The sequence below is a fragment of the Dama dama genome, chromosome 24, assembly GCF_033118175.1.
Source record: "Dama dama isolate Ldn47 chromosome 24, ASM3311817v1, whole genome shotgun sequence".
Taxonomy (NCBI): Eukaryota; Metazoa; Chordata; class Mammalia; order Artiodactyla; family Cervidae; genus Dama; species Dama dama.
This window is the reverse complement of record NC_083704.1, coordinates 13533099-13549113: the sequence shown is the minus strand read 5'-3', so window position 1 is coordinate 13549113 and position 16015 is coordinate 13533099. Positions and strand designations below refer to the sequence as shown.

The 16015-nt window shown below is 37.7% G+C and overlaps 1 protein-coding gene across 10 annotated transcripts in view; it reads left to right on the top strand.

Moving 5' to 3' along the window:
* CLASP2 (cytoplasmic linker associated protein 2) overlaps nucleotides 1–16015 on the top strand; it is a 170350-nt gene that overhangs the window by 148099 nt on the left and 6236 nt on the right. For all 10 annotated transcript variants that reach the window (XM_061127700.1, XM_061127698.1, XM_061127697.1 and 7 more), the window contains 5 exons: nucleotides 1619–1725; nucleotides 3508–3661; nucleotides 6111–6339; nucleotides 13411–13604; nucleotides 14576–14704. In XM_061127700.1, coding sequence (XP_060983683.1) covers nucleotides 1619–1725; nucleotides 3508–3661; nucleotides 6111–6339; nucleotides 13411–13604; nucleotides 14576–14704 — 813 coding nt within the window. The remainder of the gene's footprint in view (nucleotides 1–1618; nucleotides 1726–3507; nucleotides 3662–6110; nucleotides 6340–13410; nucleotides 13605–14575; nucleotides 14705–16015) is intronic.

The following is a 16015-nucleotide window of genomic DNA, read 5'->3' as shown; positions in this document are numbered from 1 at the left end:
CTTGCTTTTTTTTTTTTTGCCATTGTTTAATGTGATGGATGGTTAACAACAGTAATTGCTTTCTTTTTTGCATGAAGTAAACTTTGATCCTAATATTTAATTTTTGCATCTGCATTAGACAGCATTTCCTGAGCAGAATTAAATATTGTCCTGAAAAAAATAGTCCTTAGGCCTATAATTTTTTATTATTATTTGGTGTGCATTAGGGTGGTGGTGAATGGTAACCACGGTATGAACAAGGAAAGTGAAATATAGCAGAACTTAGATGAGGGCATCAGCCTTGCAAGCTATGAGAATTAGAACATGCTCTTTAGATGAACCAGTCCTTATTGGAGGACCAGAAAGGATGACTTATTCCAGGAATGACAGGCCCAAGGAGGGTAGTGCAGGCTTGTCAGTCTATAGGTGCTTGAATAATACAAGAGTTTGTTTTGGAGAAGTAAGAATTGAGTAAGTGAAGCGTTAGTGTTGTATCTAAATGGTATTGAACTATTTGCATAATATGCCAAAGAATTGAACTTGGGTTTTAAAAAGACAAAGAGGGCAATACCTTTGATAATGCATAAGGGAGAAAGCAGATGCACTTATGGCAGGAGTAAGGTAAAGTGTAAGCGTAAAACAATGTGAGAACCATTTCTTGGGACCAAAGTCAATTATTTTTTTAAATGGAAAGGGGGAATTCCCTGGTGGTGCAGTGATTAGATTCTGCACTTCCACTGCCAGAGCCGTGGGTTGACTCTCTGGTCAGGAAACTAAGATCCCACAAGCTATGTGGGATAACAACTAAAAATTAAAAAAATAAAGGGAGAAGATATTGTTTTATTATTATCTTGAGAGAGAGGCAAATTGCTAATATGACCAGATTTTACTTCTTTGATGTCTTTGTAAAAATCATTTGTAAATCAGACTGAAGGAGGAACAAAATTTAAGTGATTGTAATGACTGGAGGAAGGAATTGGCTTAGGGCAGGAAGCTAATTTAAGATTGTTAATTTGGAATCTTGTTCAATTATTGAGGAAAAAAGATTGTTGTGGTAATATTTAGGAGAAAGAAGTAGGTGAGGAGAACAACAACAACAAAAAAAACTTAAAAGAGCTAGATTGCTGAATAGAAAGAAAGTTTTTCCCCACAGAAACTAGAGATAAGTACATCAGTATTTTAAAATGACGACCTAATGGGGACTTCCTTGGTGTTCCAGTGGTTAATAATCCGCCTTGCAATGCAGGGGACATGGGTTCAATCCCTGGTCAGAGAACCTGGGATCCCACATGCCGTGGAGGAACTGAGTCTGCATGCCACAATTAAGGCACACTGCAGCTAAATAAATTTTAATAATAAATTTTAAAAAAGAAAGAGAAAAGTAAAATAATGACCTGGGAACTTCCCTGGTGGTCCATTGGTTAAGATTCTGTGCTTCCAGTGCAGCGGTGTGGGTTTGGTCCTGGTTGGGGAATTAAGATCCCACATGTCTCACTACATAGACAAAATATTTTTTAAAATACACAAAATAATGACCTACTAGTATAAATCTGGCTGTTTCATGTGTTCAACATCTTGACTGAATGGCCTCCCTAAGAGCCTGTCATATGTTAATGTTTATTTGACTCTCGTCCATCAGGGTTCCATGGGAAGTCCTTTGACAAGACCAACACCACGGTCACCAGCCAACTGGTCCAGTCCTCTTACTTCTCCTACCAATACATCACAGAATACTTTATCTCCAAGGTAATAAAAGGATTGTTTTCCATCATGGTTTGTATTTGCAGATTCCCATTCTTAGAAAAGCTGACATTAATATAAATTCAATTGATTACTACTTAACTAAAATGTCTTGGACACATAGGAACTTAGCAAATTAAAACAATGTTAGGTTTATTCCAAAATGAACCCTTTAGATGATCATAATATATAGGATATGGAATTCTTTTTCTTGTAAGTGACAGGAAAACTTTGGACACAGCTTTTGGAAAAAAGCAAGAAGTAATTAAACATTAAATAACATAGTTACTGTTTCTCAGACAAGCTGTGTAAATCCATTAATTTCCAGTTGTGTCTTTCAGTTATAATGGTTGATATAAATGATGAGATCAAGTTATAATGAAAATTTAAATCTAATATGGGCCAACCACCTCTTAAAAATAGAAAACAAAATTAAGTTTATAGACAAAAAAAATGTAAAAATAAAGAAAAACAAATAGGGAAGGGTTAAATATAAAATTGGCAATATGTATACTTCTTAGGAAAAAAATGTGATCTTGAGATTTGATCCTTCATGAAACGTGTGAAATTTTCACACACTTGATCAATCCCCACCTGAGCTATACTTCAGAGAAGTTATAAGTTAACTCATTAATGGATTAACATTTTTTCCCCTTCTCCTGGTCTTTAAAAAAATGGCTTAGTAGCCATTATTGTCCTTATCAGCTTGATTTTTGTTATTAGCCAAATAGCATATTCTTCATCATATTCATTACAATTACATAAGATGTTTTATTATATTGCAAAACATATTGTAAACTTACCATCATATTTTTTCCATGCCTATGAATATCCATCAGGCTAAATTCCAGACTGAGTTGAATTTTAGAATCTGATTATAGAATTCATATTTCAGTGAGACTTCCCTGGCAGTCAAGTGCTTGGGGCTCTTTGCTTCCACTGCAAGGGGCACTGGTTCTATCCCTGGGGTCAGGGAAGTAAGATCCTGCATGCCTTATGATGTGGCAAAAAAAAAAAGAATTCATATCAGTAAAACTTATATTCTTTTTTTTTTTTTAACTTATATTCTATGTTAAAAATTCTCAATCGTCTTACATAATTGTGTAAAATGTATTTATCTCCTCTTCCAGCATTACCATTATTGTGACTTAACCCACAGGGGTTAGCAAACTCTGTAAAGAGTCATATGGTAAATATTTTAGGCTTTGCAGGCAGGGTGGTCATTGTCAGGTCTATTCAACTCTGCTGTTGTAGTGTGAAATAACCATAGACAATAGCTAAATAAATCAGCCTTGCTATGTTCCGAAACAATTTCGGGAAGATCCCCTGGAGGAGGTAATGGCAATCCACCCCAGTATTCTTGCCTGGAAAATTCCATGGACAGAGGAGCCTGGTGAGCTACAGTCCATGAGGTTGCAAAGAGTTGGGCACAACTGAGCATGCACACACACACACAATTTGAGTTTCATATAATTTTCCTGTGTCATGAGATGTGTTTTGATTTTTTTCTCAGCTATTTAAAAATGTAAAAAAAGTTCTTAAGGTGAAAAGAAAAACCAGTTGTCAAGGGCTGTGCCTTCTAGAGTCACTATAAACTGCCCTTGATGAGCAAACAGGGGAACATGCTCTTTAGCCATTTGTAGCTGTCAGGTTTTGTTTTGCTAATTATGCTTTAGAACATATACATTCTCTAACTCTGTCTTTATAAATATCCTGTGCCATTTTCTCAGATGTATTTGTATTTTAAAACTACACATAAACAAAAATTAATTGTTGTCTTTTTCATAGTGCTTTTGATTATGACACAGAAAATATGAACTCTGAAGATATTTATAGCTCTCTTAGAGGTGTCACTGAAGCAATTCAGAATTTCAGCTTCCGTAGTCAAGAAGATATGAATGAACCATTGAAAAGAGATTCTAAAAAAGATGATGGCGATTCAGTGAGTATTTGAATATTCTTACATTGCACATGTTTTCATTAAGAGTTTTTAATTTTGTTTTTAAACTTTGCTTTCTGTCACTTTCAGATATAAACTTCCAGGAGTCAATTAACTCAGTATTTATTGAGTACCTACCATACTCCAGGCTCTGTTCTAACAGAGTCTTAGATTTACAAGGCACAGATGCTGCCTTCAACTTCCTTGTGGAGTTTTGGATAGAGATTAATGCTATAGGAAAGATGACATTTGCATTGAGACCCTAATTGAGCCATACAAGGTCTAGGAGAGGAGAATTCCATTAAGGAAATAGCAGGCACAGAGACACTTAGATGGGAGCAGGCTTTGTCCCACTGGGAACCAGGATGAAAGCCAGTATAGTTATGAAAGCATGTGCGTCATGAAAGAACGGAGGCCTAGAACATCGGCCAGATCCCATGGCTCTTGTAGGACAAAATAAAGTGTTCAGGCTCTTTATAATTCCTGTTCAGTGTGGTGATATTTTCATGAGTTTATGTGGTTCCAGTTAAGAATGTTATGACCCATCTTTCTAACATTTGTGAATATTATTGTTCAGTTTGTTATTTCTACCACTATATAAAGAGCTGTTGATTTTTTTACTCTACTTTTTCTTCGACTTTTCTCTGACATCTTAGACTTTTCTAAGAACAAGCTATCCCACCGTTTCCTGTGGAATCTGTGGTTTCTCAGTGTTTGCACAATTGTAGAACACTGCAGTACTTTAGCAGATCTCCAAAGGGCTCCCTCCTCTGCCTCCTGACGTCTTTCCTGCTATTGTTTTTCTCCCCGTGCCTACATAGCAGATGGGCCTAGTAAACAGAATGCCAAACCCCTGCTTACTACTGGTATTTGAGGTTCCCTGCCTCACAAGTTGAGTGTGATAGCGTTAAGAGGTTAGGAAGCATCACTGCATGATTGAGACTTCCCTCCTAGAGTAGCAGGGGCAGTGTCAAGTAGTGGATTTTGGCAGGAGTGAGTAAGTTTGCCATGTACTCACTAGTCAGATTATCATTTGTAAACCTCATGTCTGCCTAAGGAAAATAGGGATGTTACTGCATACCTTAAAAATTATTATGCATATAATAAATCATGTGATTCCATCCAGCCCAGACCTCTCTTCTGAGTTCCAGATTTCATACATCTAGCTTCCTGTTTGAACTCCAGATCTTTCCCCCAAACTGTTCTTTTCTCTCTCAGTTGATACAGTGCTAGTTGCCTAGCCAAAAACCTTGGACAGAACAGTTGTCCTCATCTTGTCTCCGTTTCTCATCCTCCCTACTCAGTCCATCAGGAGATCTGTTTAGTCTCTCTTCAAATACAAGCCGCAGTCTACACAGTAGAATTTTTTCCCTTGTTACCTCTCCAGCCTCATCCCCTACTGCTCTCTTCTGCTCTAGCTACAAGCCTCCTTGCTGTTCCTTGAACGTACAGGGCATGCTTTTTGCCTTAGTGCCTTTGTCTTGGCTGCCCCCTCTGCCTTAAACATTCTTACTCCAGATACCCACGGCCAGTTTCCTCGTTCCCTCCAGATCTTTGCTGCAGTGGCTTCCCAGTGAGTCTTGCTCCAGCCATGCTGACTCATCTGCAGCTTTGGTGCTCAGATCCCTTTAATGCTGCACTTGCCTGCCATGTGAGATTCACCTCCCACTGTACCACCTACGTAACTCACTCATTACGGTTTCCTAATGTCTGTGTCCCTCAACTACAGTCAGGTTCGTGAGGATAAACAGCATTCTCTCATTTGTTAACTAATATATTCTCAATGCCAGTAATGGTGCCTGGCATGGAATACGTACAGTAAATATTTAAAGAATATTTGTAAAACACCTTGCTACTGGCATAGCACATGGTTGCTCAGTAGATGGTGGTAACAGTGATGTTGATGGTGGTAACTGGTATTTTGATAGCTTATGTTAATGTGCCCAAACTCCATCATGCAGCCTTCCAAAAGTTATGCTTTCCTCTGTGGCCATTTTTTCCTTAAGTAGGCCTTTTAAAATTTTGTTTTCTTATACTTTATTAATATACTGTCATTATAGAATTTACAACCTTAATGAAATCTGGGAGCTTTTAGTTCTGTGTTTCTAATGAAAGTTGTTTTGTATCTTTTACTGGCATTGCTAATCACATTGTATATATTTGATCCTGTCCTTGATAAGGAAACTGTAGGAATCATTAGAGACAGCATTCTTTCATGATTCTTATTCACCCTTATAGCTATGGTTTCTTTACATCTTTTCTAGTAAACTTTGACTTTGTGAACGCAGGTTTTAGCTCATCATCATGTGCATTTCATTACTTAATTTTTTTCAGCTGGTTTTTGTTATCTTTTCAAAATAGACTTTCAAGCAGTAGGGAAGTACCTCTTTAGACTTTCAAACAGATATTTGAAATGATTTAATTTGCTATGCCTTCTTCTTCCCATTAATAGATGTGTGGTGGTCCTGGGATGTCTGACCCAAGAGCAGGAGGTGATGCTACTGACTCAAGCCAAACAGCCCTTGATAATAAGGCTTCACTGCTCCACTCGATGCCTGCGCACTCCTCTCCACGCTCCCGAGACTATAATCCGTATAACTATTCAGATAGCATCAGTCCCTTCAACAAGTCTGCCCTCAAGGAGGCCATGTTTGATGATGATGCTGACCAGTTTCCTGATGGTATGTCCTGTCCGTGTTCAGAGGACTGGTAATCAGTGATGCAAAAGAAGATACATGTTCTTTTTGTGTAATTCTCTAAAAAGTAAGGCTCTTTGAGAGTGAGAATGTTCTCTGCCATCTTCTAGGAGCTCATTTCTGTTGGTTTAGTAGTTTTCTTCTCCAGAATAAAAGACGGATTAATCATCCTAAGATCATCTTTGAAATCAAGAAAACTTTAGTTTTCCCAGGAACAACTGAAACCAGTTACATTTTCATTTAGTTATTAATTTTTATACAGAGTGACAAAACCCTTTAAAGGGATACCCATTCTTTAGTGTGAAGTTACAAACTCTTTAATTCAAGGATTGAATATGGGAAAACGTACAATTAAGATTTGGAATTGGCTTAGGTCTAAGCTCTGTGTGTGTTTATGTTAGTCGCTCAGTCGTGTCTGACTCTTTGCGACCCCGTGGACTGTAGCCCACCAGGCTCCTCTGTCCATGGAATTCTCCAGACAAGAATACTGGAGTGGGTTGCCATTTCCTTCTCCAGGGGATCTTCCCAACCCAGGGATTGAACCCAGGTCTCCTGCGTTGCAGGCAGATTCTTTACCATCTGAGCCACCAGGGAAGTCTGGGTCTAAGCTCTTAACACTTACTAAATAAGCTGCATCACCTGGGAGGTTGGTTGACCTTCCTGAACTTCACCTGTCATGGTTGAAGATGCCGTCTTACCTGCCCTTCTGATCATAGTATGCTGTGAGGTTTGGATAAGATATATAGAAACTGATTATAAAGTGTAAAACAGTGCAAATACTATTTTCTTTGTTTTTAATAATAAGGAATTGCATATTTCCTCTGTAAATTAGGTGATTCATTACTTCTTTTTTGAACTAAAGGCTTAAGTAATCTTTAGTAATATGTAACTATATGTAGATAAACTTGCAAGTCTCCCCCTCAACACTGCCTCATGATTTCATAATTAGGTATTAATAGTTTCTGGTATTCCTTTATTCCCTCAATGTTGCTGTCAGTGAACTTATTTTTGCATAAACTTTTGTGCACATATACAGATAATTTTAAGAGAGTTCTAGAGATAGAATTGCTCAATTAAAGGATATGTAAGTCTTAAGTTTTCAGAGTTACTACCAGTTACCAACTCAAAACACATGGCAAATTTAAGTAGTACTGATTTCCTCAGCAACCCAGAATGTTTAAGTGTTTTTATGTTTTGTCATTGTGATAGGTATAAAATAGATATCCTAATGAGCATTTCTTTAATTGTTAGGAAGACTGAAAAATTAGCTCTCAATTTTTTTTTTAATTTTTGTGATTTTGAAGAGTAGAAAAATCTCTTCACTTCTGTATTTCTTCACTAATGCAGTCGATAAATCATGTTTTTACCAACGTGTCATATTGAGTGACTTAATATATCACAAATATCACAAAGGCAAAATTATGACAATGTGCCAAATTCTCTAAATTACATAAGAATCTATAAAATTGTGACCATTGTGCACTTCGGTCTGTTTTAACCTGTCATATGTAGTTGACTATGCTCTTGAGGTTTAGTCACAATAGCAGCATAACAGGAGTGTGTGAATAAACTGGACGTAGCAGCAAAGTGTCCTTGGATCCGTGAGTCATACCAGCAGCCTGGTGATTGAGACCTAGCTTTAACAACTTTAATTGTTTTTATATTATTTATGCACAGTGGTAACAACTGACATGACTTGCTTCATCTGCCATCTGTGTGTCTGTGTGTAGGGTTTTTTTTGTTTGTTTGTTTTTTAAGTATTATTTCAAAACAGGCAAAAGCTTAAAAGTTGTGAATACAGTTCCTTCTTCTTGAGAAGGATCAAACCCTGTCAACCCTAAAAAAAATCAACCCTGAATATTCGTTGGAAGGACTGGTGCTGAAGCTATAATATTTTGGCCACCTGATGTGAAGAGCCAACTCACTGGAAAAGATCCTGATGCTGGAAAAGATTGAGGGCAGGAGGAGAAGGGAATAGCAGGGGATGAGATGGTTGGATGGCAACATGGACTCAATGGACATGAGTTTGAGCAAACTCTGGGAGATGGTGAAGAACAGGGAAGCCTGGAGTGCTGCAGTCCATGGAGTTGTAAAAAGTTGGACCACACTGAATGAATGAACAGCAACAAATCAGAAACAGGATATTTACAGTTTTAAAGTATCTTTCCAAAAAAACCCCTACTAATTCCAAAATGGGTAACTCCACAGTGGAGAAGCCTAGGAGCAGCACCATAATTAAGCGGTCAAAGTTATATCACCAACCTTGGGGCAAAGTGAAATCGTGTGTTAGTCAACAGATGCAGTATCACCTCTGTGATACTGATGCCAAGAGCATATAATCTAAATCTGATCGTAAGAAAATATCAAACAAACCTAAATTGACGGAAATGCTACGTAATAACTGGCCTTTAATTTTTAAAAGTGCCACGGTCATGAAAGCCAAGAGAAGACTGAACACTGAAGGAGACGTGAAGACTAAATGCAACATGACCTTCTTATGACTATAAGTATAGACATATAATTTATGTATAGACACATAATTTCCTATTGTATTCAGTGGGTTATAATGTTTAATTATCATCATTTGTTTTGATGCTCAAGTGGTCCTTGATTTGACCACCAGGATCCCATTTAAGCTGGCTTTGTGTCATTTTAACAGGTCCCCATCCTTACGTTTTGACACAGCATAATCTTACACTGTCTTTACTTCAGTCCTGTAACCAACCATTTCTCCAAGGATCAATCCTTGGTTTCTTTTAATAGGAAATGATCTTTTAAGACTAAAGTTTGGACACTTGGTATACTTCCTCTAAGTGACTAGAGCTAAGGAGTATGTATGCATTGATATATATCTATTTCTGTATCTGTCAAAAGCTGTGTGTTTGTACCAATAACTCCAATTCCAGTCTAGCACCATGAGATTAATTTTAGTTTCTCTCTTTGCATATTGATAACCCCTGTGAGAAACCTGACGTCCATTATCTTTACTGTATTTGCTTATTTGATCCCTGCTCCTGTGTGCAACCAGTTCTCCATCCCTACCACTACCTCCTCACTTGCACACATGCATGCCTCACCCCGCTGGGCTCCCCTTTCCACGTGGACGCTGATACCCAGTGCCCTTCTGCTTGGGCTCTTGACAGATCACACCTGGTTGCCACTACACGGGGACTCACTTCTTATTCTGGCTGAACTCTGAAACCCTACCTTTCCCATCCTCATGTGGAAACCCTCCTTACTCTGCCCATGAATGTGTCCCCAGGCCTGTAATTTTGATGAATGAAAAAATATCTTCATTTTATGAGATTGAGGTATTGTGTTTTTACCAACTTCTCATGTTAAAAGAGACTCGATATATCACAAATATCACATCACAAAGCCAAAACTGTGACAATATAGCAAGATAACCCCTACTCTAATTTTCTTCTCCTTTCCTAAAGATCATCTCTTTCATGTTTGTTAAAGGAAAATATCTGTGGAAATTAGCTGAAACCTAAACTGGGTTGAATAGTTCTGAACTTGAGAACATTATTTCTTCACAGCATAATACTTGATTGACTTCTGAAACATAAGCCAGACCTTTTATGTTGAGTAAACACTCTTCAAAGATGGATAAGCCTCCTACTAAACCAAAATAGTTTCTCCAGGCTTTGTGCAGCAATTATTTTCACTTATTGTCTGTTTTTTTTTTTTAAATCTGAGGTGAAGACTTTGACATTATTGTGAATGTTGCTAACATTATCCTGTTTAATATATTGACCTCAATTTTGCGTTTTGATTTTTCTTTTATACCCTGGCCCCAAGTAAAATTTCTCCTCTTCTTTGGTTTTTACAATCTAAAACTTTTGTTCAGTTCAGTTCGGTCGCTCAGTTGTGTCCGACTCTTTGCGACCTCATGAACTGCAGCATGCCAGGCCTCCCTGTCCATCACCAACTCCCAGAGTCCACCCAAACCCATGTCCATTGAGTCGGTGATGCCATCCAACCATCTCATCCTCTGTCGTCCCCTTCTCCTCCTGCCCTCAATCTTTCCCAGCATCAGGGTCTTTTCAAATGAGTCAGCTCTTTGCATCAGGTGGCCAAAGTATTGGAGTTTCAGCTTCAACATCAGTCCTTCCAAAGAACATCCAGGACTGATCTCCTTTAGGATGGACGGGATGGATCTACTTGCAGTCCAAGGGACTCTCAAGAGTCTTCTCCAATACCACAGTTCAAAAGCATCAATTCTTCTGCGCTCAGCTCTCTATATAGTCCAACTCTCACATCCAAACATGACCACTGGAAAAACCATAGCCTTGACTAGATGGACCTTTGTTAAGAGATTACTGTTTTCTTCAAGTGGGAGTTTCTACGAAAGAAAATTTGTTTTAAAACTCTGAGATACTCTTATTAAGTATCTCTCTTACTCAGATGTTTCTGTACATGTCACAGACAGATACATACATTAGTGATAGATTTATCAAAATAACAAGTCAAACCCACTCATAGCCACTTCTAATTATGACCTTTGTAAAATTCATCAGGGACTGTAATATTCCAGAATATATACTATCTCTGATGAGGATAATACTGTTATTCAAGAGAAACTCATGTTTTAAACCCAGATTCTCATTCGGACCCTAGGAGGCGGGTGCCGTCTTCCCGTTCTACTGATCAAGAAAACCCAGCCTCCACAGTAATTAAGAGTGTGCTCCTGTCCCACAAAGGCTGAGAGAGAGAGAGGCTTGGTGAGACTCCCGAGCCTCTGTTCTTTTCACAGAGCCACAATGCCTCTCTGTGTTAGAAGAGGAAATATAATTGACTATACTTTATCAACAAATAATTTGTGCTTTCTTTGGCAGAAATTATTTTCCTGTCAGTCATCTGTCCAGATCATTATATATGACAAGTTGTTTCTAATTATCTTCTAGAGTAATTACAAAGCCTATATTCATGAAGAAGAGAACTGAATTCCTTTGAAACAAAGCATTTTCTTGAGATTTCCCTTTATTCAGCTGAAATAAAATACACTCTTAATCAGAATGATTTTCTGACATCTTTGAAAGTCTGATAATGTAACTTCTCAGGAGTGATTCTTGAGGAGTTTGTAGAGATGTATTTATCCTGCTGCAGTAGTTCTTGTTAAACCAGCAACATTGTTCTATTGTTGGTCTATAACAGATGAATTTATTGTAAGTTTATTTTTATTCTCCAAATTAAGATCTTTAAACTGAAATTTCTTATCTTTCATGATTTTTCTCTGCATTTCTTAAAAATTCTTCTTAATTTTCCAAAATCCTAATTTGGTTCTCCTCAGTACTCATTCTTTCCAGATTACCTCAAGTTATAATTTCAATGGTCACATTTTGTGCTGTCATATATGAGTGTTTGGGGATCAGAGGTTCTTAGTGTTCTTATTATAGTTCCACAAAAGTTGTCCTAACACATTTCCTTTTTTATAGTCAGTAAGTGTTGTCATTTTATTTGGTTCAGTTTCCCTTCCCTATCATTGTTAGTTTTATTCCAATAGAAGTCATCTGGGAACTTCTCTGGAGGTTCAGTGGTCAAGACTCGGTGCTTCCAATGCTAGGTGGGGCCATGGGTTCAATGCCTGGTTGAACACTAAGGTTTCCATGCCATGGGGTACAGCCAAAAGGGGGAAAAAAATTCATCTGTTCTGGTAGGTCAGCCTGGTTTTCTTTCTTCAGATTTCTGAATCCTCTTAAGTGAAATACAGCTTTTCTTTCTGTAGTTGTTGATTCCCTGAGATCTGTAATGTCAGGTCGTTGGTACTCTAGGTCCATGGCTATTCAGCCAGCAGGATGTGCACAGTAGTGTGTATTTTTATGGACCAGTAGTGAGCCATCTGGCAAACTACAACCTCCAGGTTCACTTTTGGGAAACATGCACTTTCCTCTTGAACCTTTCCTTTTGTTGGCTATGACCCTCTCCTGAAGACCAGAACGCTCGTGCCGAGCAGAGCCACAGAGCATACAGCTCCACACTGACAGCTGTCTTTCCTGGAGAGGCAGTGACCCCAGGTGGACCTTCTAGGCTCAGGCACCATGGTCTGTGGTTATTTTATTCCAGAGATGAGGTTAGAAGGAAAAGGAGTCTGTGGCACAAGCTCTGCTCACGCAAATGCCTGTCCAAGTCCCTTAAAACCTGAATTTAACATGTATTTTATCATCAAAAGAATTTAGGAAGAACTCTGGTGTTCTGTAATGTTCTGAAGTGAACTTTTGGATTGAATCATCTTTCCTACAAAGATGACTCAAAGCATTATCTGATGACTGTTGAAAAATCAGCAGCGTGCCCTTTAACATTCATAAAATTAATGAGTTCATAATTACACTTTTAAAAAACAGAAACAAATGAATACTCTCTGATAACCACTGGGCCCAAACTCTTGACTCTGAAATTTAAGGGGAAATATTAAACTCCTTTTCAGGGTAATCAAAATAGCACTAGTTGACAAACTCACTCTCAGAAAAATTCCAACACATTTTTAACTCCTAATAAAGTAATTTAGCCACATCAGTGAGTGAAATCTTTAGTTCAAAGATGATTGACAGAGAACCTCCCAGTGGTGGGATCAAGTTGTTACTAGTTAAATCCAGGGATCACTATTGGTATCGCTAAAAATGGAGTGCCCAAACCCTGTGAGCCCCTTGGCATGACAACATAGACATGCATGCTGAAGTGAGTAAGGATGAAATGACACGTTTGGGATTTGCTAGAAATACTTGAGAAAACTAAGTGGGGGTGGGGGCAAAGATGATGTGAGAATGTGAAAATCTTAATTTTTAAGTCTGGTGATGGGGGTTCGTTATGCAACTGAGGTTTTGTTATACATGGGGGTTCATTGTACAGTTCTGTCATGAATTTTTATCAGAAACAGTTTTAAGCTAGCGTTGAGGTTTTGGGGATGACAAATGGAAAAGAATCTTGGTCATTTTTCATTGCTGTTTTTATAACTAACTTTCTGTCTGTGTCTCATGATATTATAAAGTTATCCCTATCCTTGTGAAAGTTGCCCTCTAAAGTCAAAGAATTAACATCATGTCCTTATGACAGATCTTTCCCTAGACCATTCTGACCTGGTTGCAGAGTTGTTGAAGGAGTTGTCTAACCATAATGAACGGGTAGAAGAAAGAAAAATCGCCCTGTATGAACTCATGAAACTGACACAGGAAGAATCTTTCAGTGTTTGGGATGAACACTTCAAAACAATATTACTTTTATTGCTTGAAACCCTTGGGGATAAAGAGGTAAGTGGCAGAGCATGTAAACAATAGCCTATTTTTGTGTCTTGGGTTGCCTGTCATTGCATATTAATCAAACACTACACATATTTGGCAATTGGGGAAATGAGTCTTTGCTGCTGCTTCAGTCGGCATGAAATTTTCACCATAAAATACTTTTTCTTCTCAACCAAGTAGATCAGTGATTTTGAGCAATTGACCGCAGGAAAAATAAAACATTGCTGACATAAATTTTTATTCAAATGTGCAACTTTTTTGCATATTTGAATCAGTTGTTCAGAAGTAAAAATTTTTTTTAATAGAACTAGTGGTTCTTTATTTCTTTGAGAAGTGTAAGTTTTCAGCTGGAGATGTGAAAGCTTGATTATGTAATATACCATATATTTTATGCAGTTCTCTACAGTTCCCTCAACCTTTATTAAGACCCTTGCATTCAGTTCAGTCACTGAGTCATGTGTGACTCTTTGCAACCCCATGGACTGCAGCATGCCAGGCCTCCCTATCCATCACCAACTGCCAGAGTCCACTCAAACTCATGTCCATTGAGTCTGATGCCATCCAACCATCTCATCCTCTGTCGTCCCCTTCTTCTCCCACCTTCAGTCTTCCCCAGCATCAGGGTCTTTTCCAGTGAGTCAGCTCTTCGATCACGTGGCCAAAATATTGGAGTTTAAGCTTCAGCATCAGTCCTTCCAGTGAATATTCAGGACTGATTTCCTTTAAGATGGACTGGTTGGATCTCCTTTCAGTCTGAGGGACTCTCAAGAGTCTTCTCCAACACCACAGTTCAAAAGTATCAATTCTTGGCACTCAGCTTTCTTCATAGTCCAACTCTCACATCCATCCATGACTACTGGAAAAACCATAGCTTTGACTAGACAGACCTTTGTGGGAAAGTAATGTCTCTGCTTTTTAATATGCTGTCTAGGTTGGTCATAACTTTTCTTGCATTACAACATTAAAATGTTTCTTTTTAGCCTACAATCAGGGCTTTGGCATTGAAAGTTTTAAGAGAAATCCTAAGGCATCAACCAGCAAGATTTAAAAACTACGCAGAATTGACTGTCATGAAAACACTGGAAGCACATAAAGACCCTCATAAGGAGGTGAGTTATCTAACAAATTATTATTTTGTTCTCAATACTTTTGATATTATTGTATGAAACATATAAATGTGTTCGGAAAGTGCCCTTAGCAAGCGTTTTCTTAATGACCACTTGATGTTCACAGTAGTATCTGATTGAAAGGCAAAAATATGTTCTTTTCTGTTAAATTAGTTCTGTTGATATCATGGCATTTTATCCAAAATAGGCTGACTCCTGGATATAATTTATCTGATTTCATTTTCTCCTTTCATTCACTTTTAGATTTCCACTTAGAGTTTCCCAGTCTTAACGTCACTTTCCATTTACTGATAGGATTTGTTTTTTTTTAGTAACTAATGGAAATAAGAATCATTGTTATTTTAAAGTGGTAAATTGCCTTTAAGAGCTGGGTATCTGTTAAGAGTTTATTCAATAAAACACTGTGGACAGCTTTCCTGGAAAAGTACTGTAAACCTATCTCATTACTTCATTGTTGGGATATCCCCACCATAACCAGTGGCATTGATGAGACAATCATAAGGACTTTTATTAAAATCTTAGAAATAATTAGAAAAGCCAGTTTCAAATAGGGACTGCAATTCTAAGAGAGAGCATTAGGTGTCTCTAAGACATAAGCAAAAGACAAATCAAAAAAAAGAAGGTTAAAACAGCAATGAGACAGAATAGATAAAAGCTTAGCCTAAGAACCAAAACTGTAAAACTCCCAGAAGAAAGCATAGGTATCAAACTTTGTTACCTTGGATTAGACAGTAGTTTCTTAGACATAATGCCAAAAGCAGAGATAACAAGCGAAGAAGTGTAAATTGAACTTTTATCAAAATTAAAAACCTTTGTGCTTCAAAGGACACTCTCAAGAAAGTAAAAAGACAGCCCACAACATAGGAGAACATTTTTGCAAATCATGTCTGGTAACAACCATAATATATGAAGAACTCTTATACCTCAACAATCAAAAAATAAATAACTCAGTTTTTAAATGAGCAGATCAGTTGACACTTCTTCACAGAAGATATACAAATTGCCAATAAGCACATGAAAAGATTCTCAGCCTCATTCATCTTTAGGGAAATGCAGCTAAAAGCAAGTGAAACACCACATTTCACATACATGACAATAAGAAAATCTTGGTGATGCTATGAAGAAATCAAAACCATCTGGGTTATTCACCTTTCAGAAGCTATGACTGAATCTTACAGTATTATGTGCCATAACTTTTAAATCTACCTGGATTTTTAATCCAGTTTTAAAAAATCCAGCTGGTGTTTGAGTGGTACATCTGTAGCATCTTACTGAAGCCTTAAAAAAAAAAAA